This window comes from Panthera leo, chromosome D1 (genome assembly GCF_018350215.1).
Source record: "Panthera leo isolate Ple1 chromosome D1, P.leo_Ple1_pat1.1, whole genome shotgun sequence".
Lineage (NCBI taxonomy): Eukaryota > Metazoa > Chordata > Mammalia > Carnivora > Felidae > Panthera > Panthera leo.
This window is the reverse complement of record NC_056688.1, coordinates 21709175-21735288: the sequence shown is the minus strand read 5'-3', so window position 1 is coordinate 21735288 and position 26114 is coordinate 21709175. Positions and strand designations below refer to the sequence as shown.

Genomic DNA, 26114 nt, shown 5'->3' with positions numbered 1-26114 from the left:
CTCACTTTGACTACTGTCCAGGTCAGATCCTGTCATTTGAATACCCCAGGCTGGACCCTGAGTCACAACCGTGGAGAACCAGAAGACGGAATCTGCGTGCTAAAGCAAAATGATAATGCTGGCCTTGTTTTTTTCTTTAAACCATTCGAATTGTGGACCCCAAAGTTCCCTGCTAAGAAATGAAAGTTGAGGCGAGAATAGGGACAGGGTGCAGAAAAATGGCTCGTGCTCTACCTGAGCACCCAGAAGTACCCAGACAGACCAACTGCTGCCCCTAAGTAGTTTTTCAGGCTTTAACAAAGTGTAAACCAGCAGCACTCTCTGCATATCATTTTTTGCCTCTCACCCTCACTCAGTGACCTTTGAGTCCAGCATATGATAGGCGAGTAGGGCCATTATTTTATTAACTTTTCTGTTAAAGGCTGTTATCTTTAATGCCGGTGCAATATTCTGTCTTCACCTTGGGTCATATGCCCATGGTTACTATCTAATATTTGAAATGTACAAAAGTATATGAGCAATGAAACAATAAAATGGAACACCCAAAGGTGCTGCACCCAACTTAAGAACTAGAATATTGCCAGTTTTATTGAGACTCCCAGGATGTTCCTCCCAGGGCATCCAGGAGTTCCTCGCCAGAGGTAACCTACCCACTGGATTAATTTCATCACTCACTAACAGAACACTAATTCTTGTTTTCTACTCCAACATCCAAATGAAGGAAAAATTGAAGACCTAAGAAAAAAAGATTCAAATGCTAAGTGTCTTGTGCTTGACAAAAAGAATGACCAGTCCCGCCTCCTTTCTCGTTCTCCTATTTTGTCCATTGCTCAACTCCCTGGTAATGTTCCACTGTCTACTCTTATCAGCTTGGAATGTGAGCTTTATAAGGGCAGGGAATATGACTTTTTTTAAAAAAAATTTACCAGCAATATCTGCAGCAGACTGGAAATTGCAATAATAACTCTGGAATCAGGTGACTTGGTTTCTAGTCCTTTTGTAAACTACCTGTGCGATTTAAGGTCAGTCAAAGGAGTTTAATATGTGCAGTGTGGATAGCACTGTGCCTGCCACAAATAAGCTCCCCGGTAGAATGTAAGCTTCCTGCTGCTGGTGAGGCTTTTTGTCTGTGTTTTGTTTTCCCTTTATTGTTTTCTTCTTTCTTTTTCTTACTGTTCTATCCTCAATGCTTAAAATGGTGCCTGGCACACAGTAGGCATTAATAAAAAATTTGTTGAATTAATTCATTAATATGCAAGCTATTAGGTAAAATTACCTAATCTACCTGGGTATCGGTCTGTTGATCCATAAATAACATGATTGTGCCTTGGGGTGTGAAAGATCCTTTCTATCCTTAAAATTCTTTAACTCAGAATAGAGCCAGGCACAATGAGGACCAGTAAGTGCGTGTTGGCGAAAACAGACTGACTTGGAAAGATGTGTCCCCGGCACAATGAGACAATGGCTGCACTCTTAGAGAGCCCTTCCTTTGTATAGACTCATGTGCAAGCGACAGCCAGTTTTCTACACTCCGTTCCCCTACCCTCACCCTCTTTCTGCTTAGCTCTTAGCCCTTTGGTTTTGAGTTCTTGTTCCATATGAAGCACCTACCCAAGACTAGGCCCTCCCACACGTGTGCCTCTCCCTTTCCCTCCAGCAGGCTGCCAACGTGCTTATGCAATTCTGGGATGTTAGAGTCTCTTCTTAGAGCATTTTGCTTGTGGTAGCTGTGCATCTCCAGCCCATTATCCAGCCTTCTGGATGATTGTTGGTTGTCATTTAGGTTTTATGATGGAACTAACTCATGAGGGAGCGCTGAGGATGTTTAGCGACTGGACTGTTATTTGAAGCAAATAGGCCACTGAGTCTGTATGGGAGACCCTGTTAGCTTTGCTGCCCTGTTAAGTATAGCCTCAGGGGCCATCATCATTTGTAGCTTTCAGGGAAGAAACCTTGTTAGTTCTCATTCTCTTTCCTGCCTATCATTTTTGTTTAAAATGCTTAAAAAAAAATCTTAACTTTGTTAATTATTTTCTTCTAGGGATTTTAGTCTGTTTTGTTCAGACAAATTGGGACATAACTTAAGAAGATTTTTTCCCCCCTTGTTAAGTTTTGATGAGGAACTCACTGAGATAATTTGGATAGATGCTTGTTATTAATAAAATACTTCAATATAGGCTGCATGTTAAAAATAGGAATGATCTCGTTAAAGTAAGTTCTTATTCAGTCTTGTTAGTGACTCTAGAATAGAATCTACAGTTTCAAGTGCTCTTCCTCTTGTTCTTTTTATATAACTTAGCTTGTGAAATGGGTAAAATTGAGACGAAAGACCTTTGTTCTGACATTTTGACCCTCTATTTCTCGCCGACCTTATTTTATCATCTTAATTTATTTGAATTTACCTTAGAAGGAAGCAGATGTCACAGATATTCATAAATGCTTATTTAAAATTTTTAGTGGGTTGTCAAAAAAAACAATAAGGGGAATTATTTGTAGGAGTCGACACTGGTGGGAAGGAAAGGGGGAGATAAAGAATGGGGGAGAGATTAGGGGAGGCTGTGTTGGAGAGAAGCAGGTTTCTTTATTCCCAGCAACAAGGAGTGGGCATGGTAATGGAAAGTAGGGGAAGAAAGTGGTTTATTTTTCTCATAAATACCATCTGTGGGGTGCATAAAAGGAGCATTTTAACAATTTGGAGGGAGAGCGCAGAGCGTCAGGGCCAAGCTTGAGAGCAAAGGAGGATCAAGAGCTCTGAAGCGGAGGAGGCTTGTGGCACATTGGTTGCCGTAGGCTCTTTGAGTTTTCCTTATTGGTCATCTTGTACTATGATGCATATTATTGACAACTGCTCTTGTTATGTTGCTTACCTAATTAGGACGAATAAGACGTAGTTTTAGAAGATTAAAGGGTCTGGGTATATTCAAATTGTCCTGTATAAAAGCTTTATGGTTTCTTGCTGTTTAACCAGATTCAATTGGTGATGAATCCCCCAGTGATGCTTTTCTAAGTGTTGGTTAACATTTTTAGATGTCCGTTTTCGCTTTGCTTCATACATCAATAATTACATGGTGCTGCAGAAGGAGCCCGCAGGGGCAGTGATCTGGGGCTATGGCATATTCGGAGCCACAGTGACAGTGACTTTGTGCCAAGATAAAGAAACCATCATGGAGAAGGTGACGAGTGTGAAAGGTAAGGCTGCTCATCCTCTGTTCAGCTTTTGTCCTCTTCTGCCACCTGCTGGATAATCTGAAAAACGAACACTGGTGCTGGAACTCAGGTTGTCTCACCCATCCATTTAAGTTTGAGTATTTATCATGTGTTAGGCACTGAGGACACAAAGAAAATTAAGACAGAGTCAAAGTTCCTGCCCTCCAGGATCTCATGGCATAATGGGAATAGACACCAAGTCATAAAGTGCAGTGTGATAAATGCTATGATGAAGGTGTATATAGGCTGTTGTGGGATACAGAAGAGAAGCGTCTAACTCAGATTGGATGGTAAGAAACAGTTTCCCCTGAAGGTGACATTTGAACTGAATTATACATAAAGGAGAGGCAGTATGGAGGAGTGCTTAAGAACCCAGGCTGTGGACTCACTGAGCTCAGGTTCTGATGCTATAACCTCAGGCATATTATGTAACATCTCTGTGTCATAATTTCCTTATTTGTAAAGTGGAGATAATAATGATATTTAGGGTAATTGTAAGGATTAAGTGAATTAGCACATGTAAACATGAGTGTTAGCTGCCATTATTATTCTTATTCTTATTATTATAATATTTAGAGAGTCACTCAAATATTTATTGAGTGCCTATGTGCCATATATTGTGCTAGGTACTGGTAATACAGTGATTAACAAGATAGATGTGGTCTGTCTCCTAATGAAGCTGACAGATGAGGAAGGAGGCAGAAAAAGAATAAGCAGTTACAGGTAAGTTAGGTGCCTCAGTATGGAAGCACAGTGTGCTATGGGAGTGCTTAGGACTTAGTCTAAGATTTATCTTGAAAAGTGAGTAGGGCAAACCAGGTAGGGCAATAGCCTGGAGCCATGGAGGCATGAGGGAGCATGGGTCATTGGAGAAATGGCAAGCAGGTTGGTTTGTCTAAGCACTGGAGTCTGCAACTGGTGGCAGATGACAGGAGAGAAGGTTGGAAATGTAGGAAGGCTTGTTTGTCACTGCTAAGGACTGTATACTCTGTTGTGGACTATACAAATCGATGGATTTTAAGTGGCCAAATAATCAGATTTGTATTTTAAGAAGATAATTCTGGCAGCACCATGGAGAGGAGAGTGGAGATCAGTAAGAATAGAGGTGGTGGGAACCGTTAGCCTGTGATATTTAGGCAATAGATGACAAAGGCCCAACCCACCTGACCCATGGCACCACCCAAGGTAGTGGTTGTAAGGATATTCAGGAAGGTGAGAACCAGAAGCTTCTGTTAGCAGACAGTTCCTACAAAGGAGTCTTTGTCTAGAAGGCGTAGAGTTGTGTAAGTTGGCATGTGAAAGAGCATAGCTAGAAGTTAACTGCATATTGGAGGCCACAGTCACGGCTGGGTCAAGTGGAGACAGGATCAGATCTTGGTTAGAGGTAGTGATATAGCCATGAAATGTTGAAGGTGAGAGTCAGACAGGTAACAAGGCTGCTTTGGGGAGCAGGGGTGTTCATGTGGGAGTTGGTAGTTTGAGCAGTGACTTGAAGATATATATGACAGGGAAGCTTGTGGGAGTTTTATTGGGCCTTGAAAACAAGGGTTTCCTGATTAGTTTTCTCAATATCCAGTCCAGAGTGAACCAGACCCTGGTGCAGGCTCTTTATAATTCATTTCCATACAAAAAACATTTTTTAAAGTTTATTTATTTTGAGAGACAGAGAATGCACGCACACACACACACACACACACACACACACACACACACACACACACACTTACTTGCATGTGAGCGGGGAAGGGGCAAAGGGAGAGGGAGAGAGAATCCTAAGCAGGATCCATACTGTCCGTGCAGAGCCCAACAGGGGGCTCAAATCCATGAACCATGAAATCATGCCCTGAGCTGAAATCAAGAGCTGGATTCTCAACCGACTGAGCCATATAGGTGCCCCAACAAACATTTAAAAATACTATGTGCCAGGCATAGATGCGAGGTGAGTGCTTCTAGTTCTTGGATTGTAAGACTGTTTAAGGTAAGAATGTTATCGGGTGACACTAAGAGACTTGAAAGGGGAAGCTTAATCTGATTGAGAAGTTGTTCTGTGTTAGATTTAAATGCTACTGGTGACCTGTGGGATGTACTGAAAATGAATTCAAGAGACAATTTTTGTGTTGTGTCTATCTTAGAAATTAACAGCATAGAGTATAAATACTGGTGATCACAGTTGATTTAGAAATCCAAAGAGCTGCTGTAGTTTAAAAATAAAAAATAGGGTTTCCTTGGCTAATAATTAACATTACCAATAAATATTTAGGAGACAGAGACTACATAGTACTATAGTGATAGATGCAAAAGAATATACGTATACTTTATATTTGTTAGGCTCTCTACATTTGCTTGGTAGGAGAGAAAAAATAAAATATTTATTTTTTTTAGATCCATAAACCTACTTATAGGGACATATTGTTGTGTTCTATACATGAAACAAAATGAATAAAGTGTTATTTGGAATAAAGGAGGTAGACATGTAGGAAATTTTATAGGGCAAAAAAATGTTTCTCAAAGGAAACACTACAGGGTATATTGAAAGGTTGACTTCTCTTTAAATTTGATGAGGACTCTGGGATTTTCAGCTAGACTACCTCAGTTTGTCATTCTGTCTCTGTTAATATTTAACTTATTACCTATAATCAATCCCCTGGGTGCCCACAACAAAATGGAATTAACAGCATGAAGATTTTTGTCCAGCAGACTGACACTTAAGCTTTGGGATGGTTCAATTAAAACTTGAGGGATGATTGGGAATATGGGTCAGGTACTGGGCCTAGTCAAACCATATCGTCAAATGATGCATGATGATTTTTTCAGACACAAGGAATAAAATTGGGGAGGGGAGGGTATATCTTTTCACTTTGACATACATGGGGGATAAAATGAGAGTGTGTCTGGATTCATCATCATGACCTGAGGTAAGTAGGGATATTTACTTTAACTTAGAAAATTACAAAAAGCCTAAACCCCTTAGAAAAGTAAAAAGCTCCTTGTTGCAATGTTAGCATGCACACTAGTTTTCTGTGCTATACAATAAATTACCACAAATTTAGGTGCTTAGAACAACACACTTTTATTATGGCACAGTTTCTGTCTTTCTTTTTTTTTTAAATTTTTTTTTTTAACGTTTATTTATCTTTGAGACAGAGAGAGACAGAGCATAAACAGGGAGGGGCAGAGAGAGAGGGAGACACAGAATCTGAAACAGGCTCCAGGCTCTGAGCTGTCAGCACAGAGCCCGACGCGGGCCTTGAACTCACGGACTGTGAGATCATGACCTGAGCCGAAGTCGGACGCTTAACCGACCAAGCCACCCAGGCGCCCTATGGCACAGTTTCTATAGATCTGAAGCCTGGGCCATTGCTTAGCTGGGTTCTCTGTTCAGGGTCTCACAAGACCGAAATCAAGTGTTGGCTGGGCTGTGTTCTCATCTGGAGGCTTGACTAGGGAATGATCCACTACAAGCTCATGTAGGCTGCTGGCAGATTTCCTTCCTTATGCCTATAGAATTCATGGAAGCATCTCTACTGCTTCAAATCTCTGACCTCTAGACCTTCTTCTGTTTTTTTTTTTAATTTTTAAAAATCTTTTATTTATTTTTGAGAGAGACAGAGTGTGAGCAGGGGAGGAACAGAGAGAGAGAGGGAGACACAGAATTGGAAGCTGGCTCCAGGCTCTGAGCTGTCAGCACAGAGCCCGACACAAGGCTTGAGCTCACAAGCCCTGAGATCATGACCTGAGCTGAAGTCAAATGCTTAACCGACTGAGCCACCCAGGAGCTCCTAGACCTTCTTTTAAAGGGCTTACCTTATTAGGTCAGGCCCACCCAGGGTAATCTTCCTTTTTATTAACTTAGTGTCAACTGATTTGGAACTTTAATTACATCTGCAAAACTCCTTTATCTTTTCCATATAATGTAACCCAAATCACAAGAATGACATCTCCTCTCCCATGCCATTTTCTGATGGTTGGAAGCAAATCACAGATTCTGCCTGAATTTGAGGGGAGGGGATTTTGTACGGGTGTGACTTATTGGGGGGGGGGGTCACCTTAGGGTGTTATATGCCATAGCATGCTATAATTTAAATAATTTGCATAAATAGTTTTATTGATGGAAAAATGTTCAAGCTCTTTTTTTGCTTTTTATATTCATATTTGGTGGTGGTGATGAGCTTTATACAGAATAAATGAAGGTTGCAAAGGGGCAGTTTGGGCAGTAAGACCTTCTTTACCTCCAAGTCACTTCTCTAGATCACTAAACTGATTTGCAGCTGGTGAAGTGCCAGGGTTTTGTGGGAGAAGAACTTCTTCCAATTGTAGGCTTTTCCTCTTGAGGAGGGAAAGGTCATGGATAATTTCCTTTTTTCTCTTCTTGGCATCTGAGATTTGGCACAATAATCTGAAAAATAATTAACATCTGATGTGAATAGCAAAGAAAAAAAAGCATGAACGCACCTTATGACTAATCATGTCTTTAGACAAATTCTTTTAATTTTTTTCCCTTTGATTATTTGTTCTTCTGATTTTGAGGTGGCGGGTGGTCAGGGAGATGGAGAGAAGAAAATGAAGAGAGTTCTTTACTTCAGTTGTTAGCTGGAACATGAAGAGAAGAGGGACAGGAAGAAATAGGCCCCCAGATATGCTAACCATTGGACACAGAAACAAAGCCTGATTAGTAGTTTGCATGGCTTTCTTGGTGGTATAACTCAGGACTGAGGTTTACTCTCTGCTGTTCACTGAATGCCTCGCACACAGTAAGCACTCAAAGTAACCGTGTAATAAAGGAAGGACATGAATCTTCCTACATGGGAGATGAAAGAATGCGAGGAAGCAGAGATTTGAATGCAACAAACATGAGAATTTACAGAAATCCAGGCCTGGATTGGTAAGCAAGGTCACAAGATTCGCATGTGATGAAGGTCCAGAAGAAGGAACCAGAACAGCTGTTGCTCAGAAAGTCCATCAGGATGAGCAGAAATTCAGCTGGATGGTGAACTTCCAACTCTTCGTAGTTGGTGACTCAGTTTTATTATTTGGATTCAACCTAGTGGACTTGGTGGAGGGGTGGTCAACAAAGTTTCTAAAGACTGTAACTGGATTTCATCATCCTGTGGTGAGCTCCACTTTAACCAGCCAGTCCTCAACTCGATGGCCAAGGACTAACCACTTCTCTTGTGAAATGTGGTGATTTCTACTTTTGTAATCCCATCCTTGCCTTTGGTCTAAGAACCAGCCTTCACAGAGCTTGCTCTCCTTTGTGTATACTTGCATGGGGGTCAATCCTCAGTGTCTTAACCAAATTGTTTCTAGGTTGGTTTAACCATTAGTAAGCTCTCTGCAGTGGACCTGGTTTCCCCTGCATTCCCTGGCAGGTAACTTCACTTAACCCTCATTATTGTGTCAGTTTTATCAAGTGGGAGAGGAAAACAGCTTGAATCAAAAAGAGCTCAAGTATTAGACAAGAAGGAAGTTCTCTAAGGTCTTTGAGGGAGTTGAGAGTTTTCCTCAAGAGAGCAGTTCTTGGTGTGGATCCCTAGTTCTCTTCAGACTATTTAGGTACTAGAGGGAGCTCATTCTCTGGCTCTAGTAGGATGGCATTGCTATCTTTTGCCCAAACATCTCCCCCCTCCCTATTTGTCCTTCAGTTGCTGGGCAGTGAAACTTTTCAGAAACTCTGGTGAAGGTAACTTTCTTCACCGGCCATATTGCGTGGATTGAGGCTAAGTGTAAATATCTAATTAACAGTGACTAGAAATAGGTTGCACAGTAGTAGAAAGCTAAAGAAATTCTGCCCTAGGTTTTTTGACCTCCTCATCATAAATGAGTAATGTTTGTGGCAGAAGGACAGAGACTTAGTAAGATATGTGAGTGCAAGAAGCCTGGAAAGACCTTGGCAAGACTGTAGTGGGGACAGATTGGAGTGTCTGCCTGTTCAGAAGCGTGAGCCATATGGAGCACATCACACCTGTGCGACACAATCTGTACTAGCTGCCCACTGTTTCCAAAACAGCGATTTTTCTGCTTTAGGTGAATTATACATTTAATATGTTGATGTCTGGCTATTGGTGGTATAAAAACAATAGTGAGCATTTGGTCCTGAGCTTACTTGACCTCTAAGGGATGGGAGTAGCAGTCTCAGTGGGTTGTACTTTCAAGAGGGGCAAGCATGCACCCTTTCGCTGATGCCTTCAGGCTTTTGTACATTTTCCCCAAGACTCTGAACAATATGTGTGGTTTGAGCTTTTCCTAATCTCCTGTCATGCATCCGGACTTCTCATGCTTCTGCTTAGCTTTTGCTGATTGGGAAGAACTTCGCGTAGCGTCTGGCACTTAGTAGGCACTTGGATACTTTTTTTATAATTGTAATTTTTGCTGGCTGCTATAACTTTAGGGTGCTCCATTTCCACTTCTCACTCTTCTTTCCCTCTGAATTAACATTAATCTGATGGGCACAAATTAGAAATTATTTTGTAGCCTTTGGCATGATGCCAAGAATATTTATTTTAAAATGATCATTTCTCTATTTTCTTTATTCTCTTCTCACTCTCCTTTTTTCAACTTTGTTCGTGTTGTTTGGCTCCCCCAGGCATCATTTTGCCATTTTGAAGATATTTTCCCTAAGTTTCTGAATATGATGTTGGCAGTGGTGGTGGTATGAGTGGGTGAGAGGTAGGAAGGTGGTAGGGGGGTGGTTCCTAAGGAATGTGCTATGAATTTCTGAAACAGGGTCTTGGATAGCTTTTCATCTTCCTAATTGAGTCCGAAAACCTTAAGTCTGGTAAGTAACTCTGTGAAAATAATTAATTGGGCATGTCTAAATATCTTCTTCACAGAGAGATCAATTTGTGATTAATCTTAAATTGGTACTATGTATGCTCCTACTCCTTTGTCCTGTGTCCGTTTCTCTGCTCACCTTAAGGGAAGTTCCAGATTGTAAATTATTTTCTCTAATCTGTGTTCACATTTGATTAGATAATTACAAATTAATTTGGGGCACTGCATAAATCTATCAGATCATGATTATATTAATACTGACATTTGGATAGTATAATATGAATTTCTATTTTATGTTTTTTTTTAAATTAAGGTTTTTTTCGTATTTATTTATTTTGGAGAGAGACAGAGACAGAATGCGAGTGGGTTAGGGGCAGAGAGAGAGAGGGTGACACAGAATCCGTAGCAGGTTCCAGGCTCCGAGCTGTCAGCACAGAATCCGACGTGGGGCTTGAACTCATGAGCTGTGAGAGCATGACCTGAGCTGAAGTCGGATGCTCAACCGACTGAACCACCCAGGAGCCCCTATTTTATGTTTGTTTTTTTAAAATTAAACTCTCTTGGATTTTAATCTCAGTATATTTTTGTCTGTTCTCATTTAGGATTATAACTGGGTGATTAATTTTTCCTGTAAATGCTTCAGTTACAAGGAAGGAGGGATTGGTACAGATTAAGGATAGAAATGCTACTGCTTTTGTTATTTCTTTTGCTTGTCTGAAATTTGGCTAATTTTCATATCTTTTTAAAGTTTGTTTTGAGAGAGCGGGAGAGTGAGGGTGAGAGTGAGAGAGCGAGCGAGCGAACGAGAGAGAAAAGTGTAGGGGCAGAGAGAGAGGGAGAGAGAAGAGAGAATCCCAAGCAGGCTCCACACTGTCAGTGCAGAGCCCGACGTGGGGCTTGATCTCACGAACTGCGAGATCATGACCTGAGCTGAGATCAAGAGTCAGCCTGTTAACCAACTGAGCCCCCCAGGTGCCCTAATTTTCTTATCTTTGAATTCAGTTAATCACAGTGGTTGGGAATAGCCACAAATGAATATGATGCGTGACAGGATTGTGCTTTAATTTCGTTTTAATTGATTGATTGATTCCTTGGAGTCTTTTTATGATTTCAGCACATTCTAACAGCTGGATGGTGGTACTGGATCCTATGAAGCCTGGTGGACCTTATGAGGTGATGGCACAACAGACTTTTGGGAGAACAAACTTCACCCTGAGAGTTCATGATGTCTTATTTGGAGATGTCTGGCTTTGCAGTGGGCAAAGTAACATGCAGATGACGGTTTCACAGGTAATTTACAGAGTCTCAGTGGTAATAAATAATGATGATGAAGAAGAAGAAAAAGAAGGTAGAGGAAGGGGACAAGTAGAAGGAGGTAGAAACCTTTTTCTGCCACGTGCCAAGATCTGTTCTCAGTGTTTGCCATGTGTTAGTTAATTCGATTTAACAACTTTATGAGGTAAGTATGGTTATTCATCTCACAGATGAGGAAACTGGCCCCCTGAGGTTAAATTACCAGCTTAAGGTCACACAGTTAATAGTGCAGCCAGAATAGGAGCAGGTAATGCGACTCCAGAGCCTGCTTTCTTTCTCACAGCTAGTGCTCTGTACGTGTGCAGGGCACCATTTGCTGGCCTTCCCGAGCTACGGGCAGGAGCTAGAGTGTCTGACGGCAAGGAAGATTTCATAACAAATTGAAGACAAAGTAGATTACTCTTCTTTTTGATTGGTCTTGATGAGCTTCTGGAGAGAGCCTGGGAAATCAAAACAATTAGAATTTGTTTCAAGCTGTGCATCTAATATATGTCTTTTGTTGTCATGGAGATTTAAAAAATTGAGACTGAATGTTGGCTTTGCCTTTTACCAGTTACATGACTTGGAGAAAATCACTTCGTATTTCTGAGACTTTGTTTTCAAAACCTGCTTTTTAGGAGCACCTGGGTGGCTCAGTTGGTTGAGCATCTGACTCTTGATTTAGGCTCAGGTCATGATCCCAGGTCATGGGATCAAGCCCCGTGCTGGGCTCTGTGCTGAGCATGGATCCTGCTTACGATTCTCTCTCCTTCTTCTTCTGCCCCTCTCCTCTGCACCTGTGTGCTCTCTCTCCTCAACCGCCTCCGCCAAACCCTGCTTTAAAAAAATTGTGGTTAAAATGAGTTTTTGTTTATTATATTTGATAAATGAATTTTATTTATCATATTTATCATTTTAACCATTGGTAATTGTACAACTTAGTGGCATTAAATTTGTTCACAACCCTCTGTGTACCTGTCAGCACTATCTGTACTCAAAAAATTTTCATCATCCCCAGCATCCCTCTGTACCCATTAAACAATAACCGTCCCCCTCTTTTTGCCTTCTTCCAGCCCCTGGTAACCTCTATTCTGCTTTCTCTCTATGAATTTGCCTATTCTAGGTACCTCAGTTTTCAGTATACAAGTCTCTTCCATCCTTAGCTAGATTTAGTCCTAAATATTTAATTCTTTTAAATGCTATTGAAAATGGAATTATACAGTCTTTGTCCTGTGTCTGATTTATTTTACCTAGCATAATGTTTTCAAGGTCTATCCATGTTGTAGCTTATATCAAAACTTTGCCCCTTTTTGTGGCTGAATTGTATTCCATTGTGTATGTCACATTTTGTTTATCCATTCTTCTGTTGATGGACACTTGGGCGGTTTCTGTCTTTTGGCTATTGTGAATGTGTACAGATACCTGTTCAAGCCCCTGCTTTCAATTCTTTTGGATATATACCTTTGAGTGCAATTGCTGGATCATCTATTAGTTCTGTGTTTAACTTCTGGGGAACCACCAAAACATTTCTACAGTGGCCGTACTGTTTTACAGTCCTACCAGCAATCTGCAAAGGTTCAATTTCTCTAACGTGTTATTTTCTGTTTTTTTTTTAATTAATTTTTTTTATTATAGCCTTGCTAATACGTAGGAAGTGGTATCTCATTGTGTTTAAATTTTGTTTTTAGCTTTTTATTTAAATTTTAGCTAAAAAACAAAAGTTGGGGCGCCTGGGTGGCTCAGTTGGTTGGGCGTCTGACTTCAGCTCGGGTCATGATCTAACAGTTTGTGAGTTCGAGCCCCACGTCGGGCTCTGTGCTGACAGCTCAGAGGCTGGAGCCTGCTTTGGATTCTGTCTCCTCTCTCTGCCCCTCCCTACGTGTGCTCTGTTTCTCTGTCTCTCAAAAATAAATAAATGTAAAAAAATAAAAAAATTAATTTCAGCTAACATGTAGTGCAATATTGGTTTCGTGAGTAAAATTTAGTGATGCAGCACTTACATGATACCATCCAGTGCTGATCACAAGTGCCCTCTTTAATACCCATAATCCGTCTAGCCCATTCCCCACCCACCTCCCTCCATCAACCTTCAGTTTGTTGTCTATCCTTAAGAGTCTCTTATGGTTTGTTTCCTTCTCTCCTCTTCCTCCTCCCTTCTCGTATGTTTATCTGTTTTGTTTCTTAAATTCCACATATGAGTGAAGTCCTATGTTATTTGTCTTTCTCTGATTGACTTATTTCACTTAGTATAATACATTCTAGCTCCCTCCATGTCATTGCAAATGGCAAGATTTCGTTCTTTTTGATGGCTGAGTAATATTACATTGTATGTATGTATATATGTGTGTTTGTATATATACCACATTTTCTTTATCCATTCATCAGTCAATGGACATTTGGGCTCTCTCCATAGTTTGGCTATTGTCAGTAATGCGGCTATAAACATTAGGGATATGTAGCCCTTCAAATCTGTATTTTTGTATCCTTGGAGTAAATACCTAGTAGTGCAATTGCTGCTGGATTGTAGGATAGTCCCAATTTTAGTTTTTTGAGGATCATTGTAGTTTTGATTTGCATTTCCCTAATGACTAATGATATTTGTCATTTGTATATCTTCTTTGGAAAAATGTCTATTTAAGTTCTTTGCCTATTTTTGAATTGGGTTGTTTGTTGTTGAATTGTAGGAATTATTTGTATGTTCTAGATATTAACCACTTTTCATATGTATGATTTGCAAATATTTTCCCCATTCTGTAGGTTGTCATTTCACTTTCTTGAGAGTGTCCTTTGTACATAAAAGTTCTTAATTTCAGCAAAGTCTAGTTTATTTATTTATTTCTTGTTTTCTATGCTTTTGATGTCACATACATGAAATTGTTGCCAAATCCAGTGTTAAGAAGGTTCCCCGCCCCCCCCCCCCCATGTTGTCTTCTAAGAATTTTATACTCTTAGGTCTTTGATCCTTTTTGACTCAATTTTTATATATAGTGTAAGTTGAAGATCTAACTTCATTCTTTTGCAAGTGGATATGCAGTTCTTGCAGCAGCATTTGTTGAAGACTGTCCTTTCCATATTGAACTCTTGGAACTCCAATTGACCATGTATGTGAGGGTTTATTTCTGGGCTTACTATTTTATTCCATTGGTCTATATGTGTCTCCTTATGCCAGTACCATACTGTTTTGATTACTGTAGCTTTGTAGTAAGTTTCAAAGTTGGGAAGTATGAGTCTTCCAACTTTATTCTTCTTTTTCAAGATTGTTTTGGCTATTCATGGCTATTCATATGGAATTGTCTTGCAATTCCATATGAATGTGAGGATATGCTTTTCCATTTCTGCAAGAAAGGCTTTTGGAATTTTGATAGATATTGTGTTGAATCTGTAGATTGCTTTGGGTGATATTGACATTTTAATGATTTTAAGCCTTCCTGCTATGAAGGGATGTTTTTCCATTAATTTAGATCTTTAATTTTTTTCAGCAATGTTTTGCAGTTTTCAGTATACAAGTCTCTTACCTCCTTTGCTAGATTTATTCCTCAGTATTTAATTCCTTTAGATGCTGTTGTACATGAAATTTCTTTCTTAATTGCCCCTTAAGACTGTTCATTGCTGGTGTATAGAAACAAATGATATTTGCATGTTGGTCTTGTACCCTGACCCTTTGCTGAATTTGTTTATTAGTTCTGGTAGCTTTCTTGTGAATTTTTTTGGGTTTTCTAATATAGGAGCATATCATCTATGGATAGAGATAGTTTTACCTCTTTGGATGCCTTTTATTTCTTTTTTTTTTTTTTTTTTTTTTGTCTAGTAACTGGTTAGAGCTTCCTGTACAATGTTGAATAGTAGTGGTGAAAACAGACATCCTTCTCTTGTCCTGGTTTTAGTAGGAAAACTCTCACTCTTTCACCACTGAGTGTGATGTTACTTGTGGGTTTTCATAAATGCCTTTTCTCATGTTGAGGAATGATCCCTGTATTCCTAGTTGTCTGAGAGTTTTTACCATGAAAGTATGTTGCATTTTGTTAAACTAAGTCTGAGACTTAGTTTTCATGACTATACTGCAGTAGTGATTGTATCTGACCTGATTTACTGAGCCATTAAAAAGATTAAATTATTTTGTTTGTTTCTAAAAGGTCTTTATAAATTGAAAATAGCTGTCAAAATATAAGGTGTTGCTATTTTCTCAAATTTTTTATTATAAAAAGTTTTAAGCACACAAAAAAGTTAAGAGACTTGCAAACACCTATATACCTACCACCTAGATTGACAGTTGGTAATATTTTGCCTTATGTGGTTTATCTGTTTGTGTGTGTGTGTGAATTATCTCAATGTAAGCTGTATATCTTGATATTTCAGTTAGGTGTCATATGTCAAATTGATACATATTCATGTATAAAATTAATATGTTGATTTATATGTACATATATGTATACATAATAGAAAATATGCTAGGTCTCAAAATTTAAGAACAGTTAATCTTCAAAGGCTGTGATGTATATATAAATATAAACATATATTTGTATATTTTTTTTACACAGAAAGAACATATATGTATATATACATATTTTTTTTAACAGAAAGAAGGCCAATGATGATTTTTTTTTTTTGCTCAACTTTTTCATAGCCTAGGATTTCTTTTGTTAGCATCAATTCATTTTTCTCTGTTTCACTCACAGCCTTTGAAGACGTTCTTAAATTTTGAGACCTAGCATATTTTCTCCTTTATGATAACTGTATAGAGGCTTCACTAGGCTCTATTTACTCTGCTAGAATTTTTGGGAGGAAAGGCACTACACAGGCTCCCAAGTAGGGACGGGACACACAGGGTGCATGGAGCCATGTGGGATGGAACCAGGGAATACTGACTTGCCATCTGTTGGTCAGTGACGAAATTCACTTTGAAGGGTTCCGGTGTTCGTTGCTCTTAGGGAATAGGGCTGCCCTGACAGACTATGAGTGAGGTCTCTTAAGTAAAGCTGGGTAAAAAGGACACTGAAGGGGCGCCTGGGTGGCTTGGTCGGTTATGCGTCCGACTTCAGCCCAGGTCATGATTTCATGGTCCGTGAGTTCGAGCCCCGCGTCGGGCTCTGTGCTGACAGCTCAGAGCCTGGAGCCTGTTTCAGATTCTGTGTCTCCCTCTCTCTCTGCCCCTCCCCTGTTCACGCTCTGTCTCTCTCTGTCTCAAAAATAAATAAACGTTAAAAAAAAAAAATTAAAAAAAAAAAAAAAGGACACTGAAAAAGTTGCCAAGGGGAAGGAAAGTTCTTAGTAGTTTGGTATTCTAGCAAGGCAGCAGAGGTAGAACAAAAGCCTTGGTGCTGTATGTCTTTGGCATTCAGATTTATTTTCAAGATCAGCTCTACTTTCTAATTAGACACAAAAACTGTCTAGAATGAAGAGGGTGGATTTCTGGATAGGGTGTGATGGTGTTAGAGCTTTGGGCCTCAGAATTGTCCCCTCTTCGTTTGTTTAGTGGAAGCTGTCTGATTTAAAAAGGAAAGTAAGGGAGATCATTGTTATTTCTTTTAAATTAAAATCAGGGTTGGACAACATATTAGCAAGTTCACAGACATAATTGAAACTATATTAGCTTGAAATATTGCTGACAGAAGGTAAAGGTTTTTTATGCACTATCAGAACTTCAGAGAAAGTAGTCTGAGTTAAGTTCTTTGGCACATTTGAAACTGGGATTGATTTTCTTCCCTTGTCTGTATGTTCTGATTTTGCTGTAATGAGCATGAACTAACTATAATTTTTAAAAGAAAGTTATAAAAACAAGAAACTGATATGCACTTGCCTAATCCCTTAAAGATTTATCAAAGGCTCAGTTTGCAATGAAGAGTCCCATTAAATAAACAAGAATCTTAGGAATAAATGGTTTTGTTTGCATTATGGGTTGGCACAAATATGTTCTGCGTACTTTGATTTGTTTCCTTTAATAAGTTAAGAATTTGAAAAGATTATTGTCTTCCTAGCTCTTCCCCTGAAACTTAGTTTCTCCTCAAGTTGATATTTATTTTCTTGCCTTTCTTTCATTATGCTTCTCCAGTTTTGAGGAATACTTAAATTTGAGGTTTAAAAATCTCTATGACTATACTATGATCTCAACTCATTTTTGAAAAAATTTTTATTTATGTTATTTCATTTTTTAAAAATGTTTATTTATTTTTGAGAGAAGAGAGAGCACATGAGCAGGGCAGGGGCAGAGAGAGAGGGAGACAGAGGATCCGAAGCAGGCTCTGTGCTGACAGCAGACAGCTCGATGCGGGGCTCGAACTCACGAACTGCCAAGATCGTAACCTAAGCTGAAGTCAGAAGCTTAACCGACTGAGCCCCCAGGCACCCCAATTCATTTATTTTTTTTTAAATATATAAAATTGAGTCCTTTCACATACTTTGTGGTTTATTTTGCTTTTATTGCTTCTACCCTGGATTGCTTTTTTTTTTCTTTTTTTTTTTGTTAACTAATTACTAAATAATGCTACTAAAAAGATCCTACTCTGGACATACCTACTCCATTTTTGTATTAGTTTTCTAATTCAGAATCTAAATTCTTGCATTTATGTCTTCACAACCAGTATCTTATTTACTCTTGCTTCCTGCCATACTTAAATATGTGGGAACTTTTGAATTTAAATGTTTATCGAACTGAACTTTAACCGGGCTCCCTTTCAGCCCAAGTGGCTGGAAGCAAAACTGAAGTTTTATATCTTGAGAGAAAGCATGGTTTTGTTTAGAAGTGGGATTGCTGTTAACTCACTAAGGAAAACAGTCCTTTCTTGAATGCTTTGATTATAGTTCCCTGTTTGCACAGAAAGGCATGGACCAGATGTATTTGTATCTATACAGTCAGGTTCTCAATAGCAGGCTGTGCCAGGGGATCTCATCTCATTTTCTGTCAAGCTAAATCAGATTTTGATTGTTAAGAGTAAACACATTCTTTCTGCCTAGAATTTACTCTTCAGCATCTTCTGCATTAGATTAAGGCTATAAGCTCTGAGATACAGGGAGATGGAAAAAGAATTCCATCTGACACAGCCACATGTTAATTTTTTATTTTTTTGTTTTAAATCGTGCGCTTAGTTTGCAAGACAGCATTTTAGGTGCTGATGGTGTCAAAAGCCAAGTTTTCTAGTCTGTTAACATTCTATAGAACTTTATTTTTTGATCGAAAGCATGCTTTATATGATTCTTCTTTTATTCCTTTTGCTCTTTTTTCCTCTAAAGACGCCCAACACAGACATGCACGTACACACACACGTACACATGTACATGTGCATATGCACACATGCACACACATGTACCCAGACACGGTATCTGTCTCTTCTCTTTGCCCTCCTCCGTGTGACTTTTCTGAGGAGGTAAGATTTCTACTATAACCTACCACTCTTCACATTCAAATGAAGGAAATGGCAGATTGTATGCCCATCTTGTTGTTAGGGTAAAGTGGAATTTTAAGATTGAGTGTTATTTATAACACTGAGTGAGATGTGTATAAATGGAGAAAAGTCTAAATGTTCATCTGTCGCCTCCTAACTCAGGGTAGGTCTTAAGACTTGGATATTTCTAGTTAGGCTCAGAAGAAGATGGCCAGTGTTAGACAAGGAAGCCCAGTTTTCAATATCTTGGCAATCCTGACATTGTTCGTTTACAAGTAGAGAAGTCAAAATCCAGAAGCAAAGGGCTCATACTGTATTACAATAAAAGATTCATGGGAGGTATGGTGGCTGGCTTATTTATAGTTATTGCCTCAACTTTAAAGCTGCTATATTCTACTGTAGGAGAAGGGACTCTAACTTAGAAAACCTAAATTCTTTATTAAGTGAAGCTCCCCTGTGTTCTTTGGTATGGATTCCCCACGCGTGCGCACAGCCTCACATACTCTCACACAAGGGCCCTGCTCCCTCACGCAGACCCCATGCCAAGATTCTCTGAGGAAATAGATTCTTGACGTTTCTTCATTAATTCAAGAATGTGGCATAAAGGTTACAAAATGAACACAGGCGAGCAGCTGCTTTGATGGTGAACGGCCTGTCCCCAGGGAGGCAGTGGTACACTCTTTCCGCCGCAGCAGCCTTAATGACTTCAAATACCTTGGTATTCATTTACATCCTCATTTAAATACTTGGTAGGAAAATAATTACACTGAGGTGTTTGATGAGATGAAATTTGATCTCAGCAGATGGAGTAAGGCTTCCCCTTTCATCAGCGGGGGAAACCAAGTGTCATTTAAATGAAAATCTTCCTGAAATCTCTTTATTCCTAAATTTGCTGCCCATATCCCCGAGGAAATGCTTCCATCAAGAAGGCTTGGTGAGATTGGGAAAGGATACCAATTTCAGAAGTAATTGTCATCAGGTACAGCAAGAATTTTCCCCCACCCCCAAGCGTTTTTTTTTTTTTTTTTTTAAACGCTTGCTGTGGCTTTCAGGTTTTGGCTTGAGAGAATACACAAATGTGAATTTGAAAATGGAAGTTTTTCCCGGCCGGTGTTTTGGATCCAGGTCTGTGTGCTGGTGACACGGGAGAGTGCCAAACACCGCAACCCTGTCGGCCTTGAATAGTCCACCGCGCTAGCAACGGGCCTATGAGACAAGTAGCATGTTCACCCCGTACCCGCCTCCCCACGCTGGCATCTCACTGCGATGCGGCACTTGAGTTCCCAGGCAGTGCGGAAGCTAGTGTGGGAGGAGAGAAGGAAAGCAGTTTCACCCACGGTTTCCATGGAAGCAGCATACCGTCCTTAGTGCTCAGAGAGGAGCTGGTTTCAAGGGAGGTGACTTTTTACAGGTACTTGCTGCCGAAAAATAATTTTCCTGCCAGAATAGACTGAGTGCTTTAGGCTGTTTTCACTCTTGACTGTTTATTTTACATTTCGCTTGCCGGGCAAGATTTTGCACAAACGTGTCTGGATTTCCTATGGAATTTTCCCGAGAACGGATGTAGTCTCTGTCCTGATAGCGTGAAGACCAGCGACCCCCACCGGCTAGAGCTGCTGTTACCCAGGGGGCAGTTCAAGGCTGTGGCTCCCGTAGTGATCGGAGAGACATTTCACTTGCATCTGGCCGTCTTATTGGCCACAGCAGGCTCAGTGGCAAGTCGAAAGGCGATTCAAGGGGGCAGTCTATTTCACTGAAATGCCCTGTGGGGGCACTCTGGCTGCTCCAGGGTTTCTCTTACACTGTGGACTGGAGGGCCAGCTGTATTCTGTGTGGTGGGTGGGAGGAAAGGGGAGCCAGCTGCACACTCGGTGGCTAGCGGCCAATGGAAAGTATCCCAGCCTCCTGCGCTCTCGGTGTGGCAGTCCCGTCAGCTGGAGCTCTTGTTCCCTGAGGCCAATGATAACTGGGCTTCCCGATGCGCCTGTTAGCCCTTTGTTTTGGGAAAACCAGACTAGTCCAGGGTGGGGTGGGGGGATAGAGAAGACAAGAAAAGGCACCCAAATTACAAAACAAATCAATACATTTACACTCTATATTCTTTGTAAAAGAAAAGAAAAGCATAACTCAAAAATCAGGATGGAAGGAACTGGCACTTTTGTATAAGCTCACAGAGGAATGACTAACAAAGAAACTACTCAGTATAATGCAGTCTCATCCAGAAAAGCTCCAAGCCATTCCTGTCGTACTCTTGGCAACTGGTGAGGTTTTGTGAAGGGATCTGGGAAGAAATGGGGTCTTTGGGTGGACACTTTTCTTTGTCTGCAGCCATGCTGAACATCACCTTTCAGATTGCCCTATCTTCTGTGCCTTTCTTGAGTGATTGGGCAGGATGAGATGAGAATATAAACATTTGAGATATTTCAGTATGTCTTAGTACTTCGAACAATCATCTCTCAGGTGTGTTCCTTTTGAAGACACCTCTCTTCTGTGTTGTGGATTACACACACCTACCTCCCCCTGGCCTTTTGAGCTCCATTTTGGAGAGACGTGAATGCTATGGTTTTGTGTTATCGGTTACTTTTCCTGACTAGAAGCATTTTAGTTTCAAGATGCTACAGTGGGTCTAGTTGACAGTTGATCTTTAGCCTAAACCTCATCCAATTCAGACTTGCTCCTTGAGATCTCAAATTTCAGGGTATTCCTACCTTCTTTGGGGACAGGATTCACCATGGTCTGTGTTTGTCAAGGTGTATCAAGGTGATTCAGAGCAGCCCTTCACTGGTTTGGGTTATTTATTTGATCTTGGTTTATGAAGGCTCAGAAGAGCTCAGAGGTTGGGTAGTGTTTACTAAGAGGTGGTAGGCTAGTTGGCCGCCCACTAGGTTGATGTAAGAAATGACATTCCTGTCTGTTTTCCTAGATATTCAATGCGACAAGAGAGCTGTCTAACACTGCGGCCTATCAGTCTGTCCGCATCTTCTCTGTGTCGCTCACTGAGGCAGAGCAGGAACTGGAGGACCTGGCCAAGGTTGACTTGCAGTGGTCTAAGCCCACCTCAGGTGAGTGACTGTGGAACGTGTGCCACCTCTTACGTACTGGGTCAGTGCCCTAGGAGGACTCTGGAACCCTGAATTTGGTTCTGATCTATTTATTAGGATTCAGCCACCCTTATACTCATTTCTCGTTGACTCTCCACCCGAGTTCTGGGGGTAGCCACTTCATGCATTTCTTCCCGAGATTCCCCCCTGCTACGAGCAAATGACACTTCCTTCAGCTTCACTGAACAGACTGAGGCCACTCACATGAGCTCTGCCAGCATCTCTCAACACTGCCTCAATGCTCTTCTCTTTTTCTCTTCCTTCCTTTGTTTCTGTGTCCGAACACAGCTGAGTGCTGTCCTTTCAGGGCTACCTGTGATGTGGGCGCTTCCCCTTCCAGGGCCTTCTACCCCTCGAGCTCTGGTCTTTCACCCCCATGTCCATTCAGCACAAAATCTTTATTTCCCACCTGTTCTGTGTCAGGCTTTGTGCTGGGCCCCAAGGACACAGCAGTGAGTAGGACAGACACAGGCTCTGTTCTCAGATTCTGCCTTTCTCTTACTCTAAGCAGACAAAACAAAACAAAACACACACACAAACATGACAATCCCCCGTCTCATGGTGTCTCACCGCTCTCCTTTGCTCTGTTAAACTTTTCTAGAGTATTTTCTGTCCTCATTCTTTTCACTGCCTTTTCTATGTTCACTCTTGGTAATTTGTCTTCTCCTTCCACCTCAACAACTTGTTCACCTCAAGGCTGCTGCTGTTCTTCCAGTTATACACTCGGGAACACTCTAGCCCTTGACCCTGCTGAAGGACACCTGTTCTCATGGAGCTTGTATTCCAGTGCGGAGGAATACAGGAAATGCTTAATACAATTAGTAAATTCTATACAAAGTGTCTGGTCCTCAGTATTACACTATCTGAATTCTCCCTGTGAGAACTCAGGAACTGAAGAGATTTGGGTAAATTTTTGGATAAATTTCTTGGTCTGTGAACTCTCCTTACATGGTATCCCAAACTCAGGAATCAGTTAGGTTTGGATAATATATTATACCTTCCTATTATCCCCCTTTTACTCTCTGAACTCTGAGACCGAATACATTTTTGGGGATCAAGGGATAGGGTGGATGAGGGTGTAAGCTAATGAGACAGAACTATATAAATAAAATACATCAGGGAAGGGGGTGCAGTAGGACTGTTGGGGACTGGGATGGGGTCGTGGTTTCTCGTTGAGGGTGGCCATGGGGGTCTCAGTTGAGAAAGGCGACGTTTCGGTGATCAGCTGGCAGAGGCGAGGCAAGCAGGTATCTGGGGAGGAACACAGTAGGTCAAGTCGCTGTCATATTTCAAATCTCTGCCACCTCCTCTGCTGTTGTCATGTCACGTCTCTCTGACTGTGGTGGGGAAGGTGGGCCGGTATGAAGGAGCCGCCTCTGATCTAATCATGGTACTCCTCCTGTCTCAATGTCCTCAACCCCAGTCACCTCTACAAAGTCCCCTTAGCCACTTCGGGTCACACACCCATAGGTTGCAGGCATCAGGGTGTGAACATCTTTGGAAGGCTGTTCTGCCTTCCACACATTCTCATTCCCAAGCCTTTTCAGTGGCTTTCTGTTTTTTCTCCTCCAAGATGTGATTCCCCTCCTGTCTTATCTTCCACTCGTCCCCTTTTGTGGTCTAGGCTCCAGTCACATACTTTTCAACATTTTTCCTACTCTGTGTCCTTTTTTAATATATTGTTTCCTCTGGATAGAATGCCAGCCCTGCATTCCCTTTCCCTTCCTTCTTATTTACCTTTTCCTTATACCTAACTGTCAGTGGGCCCACCTTTATACCAGCTACCCACAGCCACCCGGCACCAGCCAGTGAATTTACTGACTCTGCATTAGGTACTAGACATCGGGGATCCAGAAGTGAAGAAGATAAGGGCCCTGCCTTCGAGTAGCTAATAGTTAAGTGGGGTTAAGGAAAACACTGTGAATAGAAGATTAATGGAAGCACAGGAGAGGGGGTCATTCTTAGACTTTTTGTGATCTGCCTTTCATTTGATATTCTTTCTTTTGCTGTTAAAACCCCTTACCACCTGTTTGTACCTTCTGAGGCACTTAACCATATTGGGTCGTATATTTTATTCAGCTGAACGTCTTATTCTGTAGAATGTAAGAGCTATGAGGAGAGGCTCCATGTCTCTCCATATCTCTTTATTCACTGTATCCCAGCCATCTAGAAGTGCCTGGCACCTAGAAGGCGCTCACTCAGTTTCACAGTTCATTTGCAATTTATTTGAATTCCCAGTATTACACTGTCAACTTTTTGAGTGCCCGCATTGTAGAGTTTGGATCTTTTGCAGTGCCAACCCGGTGACTTATATGTAAACTACTATGTTTCTGTCATTTTTTCTTTAACTTTTTCTGACCAGAAAACTTAGGCCATGGAGTTTTCAAGTACATGTCAGCAGTGTGCTGGCTCTTTGGGCGTAACCTGTATGACACATTGCATTATCCCATTGGGCTGATCTCCTCCTCGTGGGGTGGGACACCCATTGAAGCCTGGTCTTCTGGAAGGTCACTGAAAACCTGTGGTGTTCCTACACGAGGGTAAGAAATCATCCTGAAGTCTGGGAGAAAGCCTTGGAAATTATGTAAGAGAGAAGGAGCATGGTTTCCTTTGGGGAGCCAAATCTGTGTTGAGTGTCCAAATATGTATTGAATGTATGTAACTTATTCTGTGAACATGTATGGTATTCTTTTTTTTTTTTTTAAGTTTATTTATTTTTGAGAAAGAGCATGAGAGAGTGTGTGAATGAGTTGGGAGGGGCAGGGAGAGAATCCCAAGCAGGTCCTGAGCTGTCAGCACAGGGCCTGATGTGGGCTTTTTCCTCACAAACTGTGAGATCATGACCTGAGCTGAAACCAAGAGTCAGACCCTTTACCAACTGAGCCACCCAGGTGCCACCGTAAGGTATTATTTTTATTGTCATCAGCACCACGATCATCTGAGAATATGTCAAGAAGCAATTATGATCCTTTTCCTTAATAATAGTGATAGCTAATACTTACTGAAAGCTTTCTTTTTGTTGGATACTGTTATCATCACTTTATATGTATGACTTCACTTAATACTCCCAACAACCTCTACAAGTGTAGATACTGTTAACATACTAAGCTATTAAGCTTAAGTCTCAGAGGGGTTTAGTAACTTGCTCATGGCTACAGCTGGTAAGTGGCAAAGTCTGGCTTCAATGTCTGTGCTCTTAACCACTGTGCTCTATTGTCCATGAGAATAAACACTGTAACATGAAGAACAAATATTCATGTAATCAAAGAGATGTATTAGTATATTGATTATGAAAGCACGATCAGGAAAAGCTGGATCAGGAAGAACACATGGGGTGGGGAAGAAAGGAATAGTTATTAAAATCCTGACACTAATATTAACACAGAGATTAATAGTCTGTGAACTGTTTTCATAAATATTATGTCATTAAATCTGGGAAGGGCCCTGGAGAGAGGCTGAACTTCAGCTCTTGGTATAGCTTAGGTAAAGTCATGCCTGTCGGGGAGGGAAGACCTTCCACTTTGGGACTGACAGAATGGCCTAGGTAGAGTGGGAGGGATCTAGATAGAGCCAGGCTTCCCAGGTCTCTGGGGACGTGAAGGGATGCCATCAAGGGTGTGGGGAAGTGGGCATTCTCATCCACACCTCCCGTGAGTATAAATTCATATACGTATTTTACAGAGAAGTTTAGGAACACGTTTAAAGCTTTGAAAAAAATGTGCCCTTTGACCCAGCAATGTCATTTCTGGGCACTTATCATAAGGAAATAAGCCTATATGCAGTGATTTTAGCTATGAGGAAGATAAGCAAAAAGCTTAAAAAAATCCAAGTGTGCATCAACTGAGTACTAGTTGAGTAAATTTATTGTCTGCTTGAGACACTCACAATAAAATACTCCTCTTCTCTGGTTTTAGTGACCTTATCTGGAAACTGGGATGGCCCCCTCTGAACTTGTACTGACTGATACATTTATCCTGGGAAGAACCTGGATAGATATGAAAGTTGGAGGCTATTCGACATGTTTTCATGGGAAACAGAGTGGTTCGGTCTAATCTTGTGTTGCTATCATCAGACGTTTACCCCAGATGAAAGTTGGGTAGACTCCCAGTTTAGGGACCATGATGTGATCGGTCACTAGCTCTCTCATGATACTTGTGCTTCTTATCAATTTTAGGTTCACTCGGTCTGATTCTGTAACCGGTCCCAATAAGAACTCTGTTCTCTGGAATGCCATGATCCATCCACTACATAATATGACACTGAAAGGGATGATATGGTACCAGGGTGAGTGTTAATTTGTTGTTTCTCCATTGTATTAGTTAGCTTTTGCTGTGTAACAAACCAGCCCAGGATTTAGGGACTT

The 26114-nt window shown here is 40.9% G+C and overlaps 1 protein-coding gene across 1 annotated transcript in view; it reads left to right on the top strand.

The window, feature by feature from the left end:
* The window catches only part of SIAE (sialic acid acetylesterase), a 38812-nt gene that overhangs the window by 713 nt on the left and 11985 nt on the right, over nucleotides 1–26114 (top strand). Inside the window, exons 2-6 of the mRNA XM_042904768.1 lie at nucleotides 3028–3189; nucleotides 11093–11268; nucleotides 21574–21712; nucleotides 24114–24291; nucleotides 25926–26035. Of these exons, the coding sequence (XP_042760702.1) occupies nucleotides 3028–3189; nucleotides 11093–11268; nucleotides 21574–21712; nucleotides 24114–24291; nucleotides 25926–26035 (765 nt within the window). The remainder of the gene's footprint in view (nucleotides 1–3027; nucleotides 3190–11092; nucleotides 11269–21573; nucleotides 21713–24113; nucleotides 24292–25925; nucleotides 26036–26114) is intronic.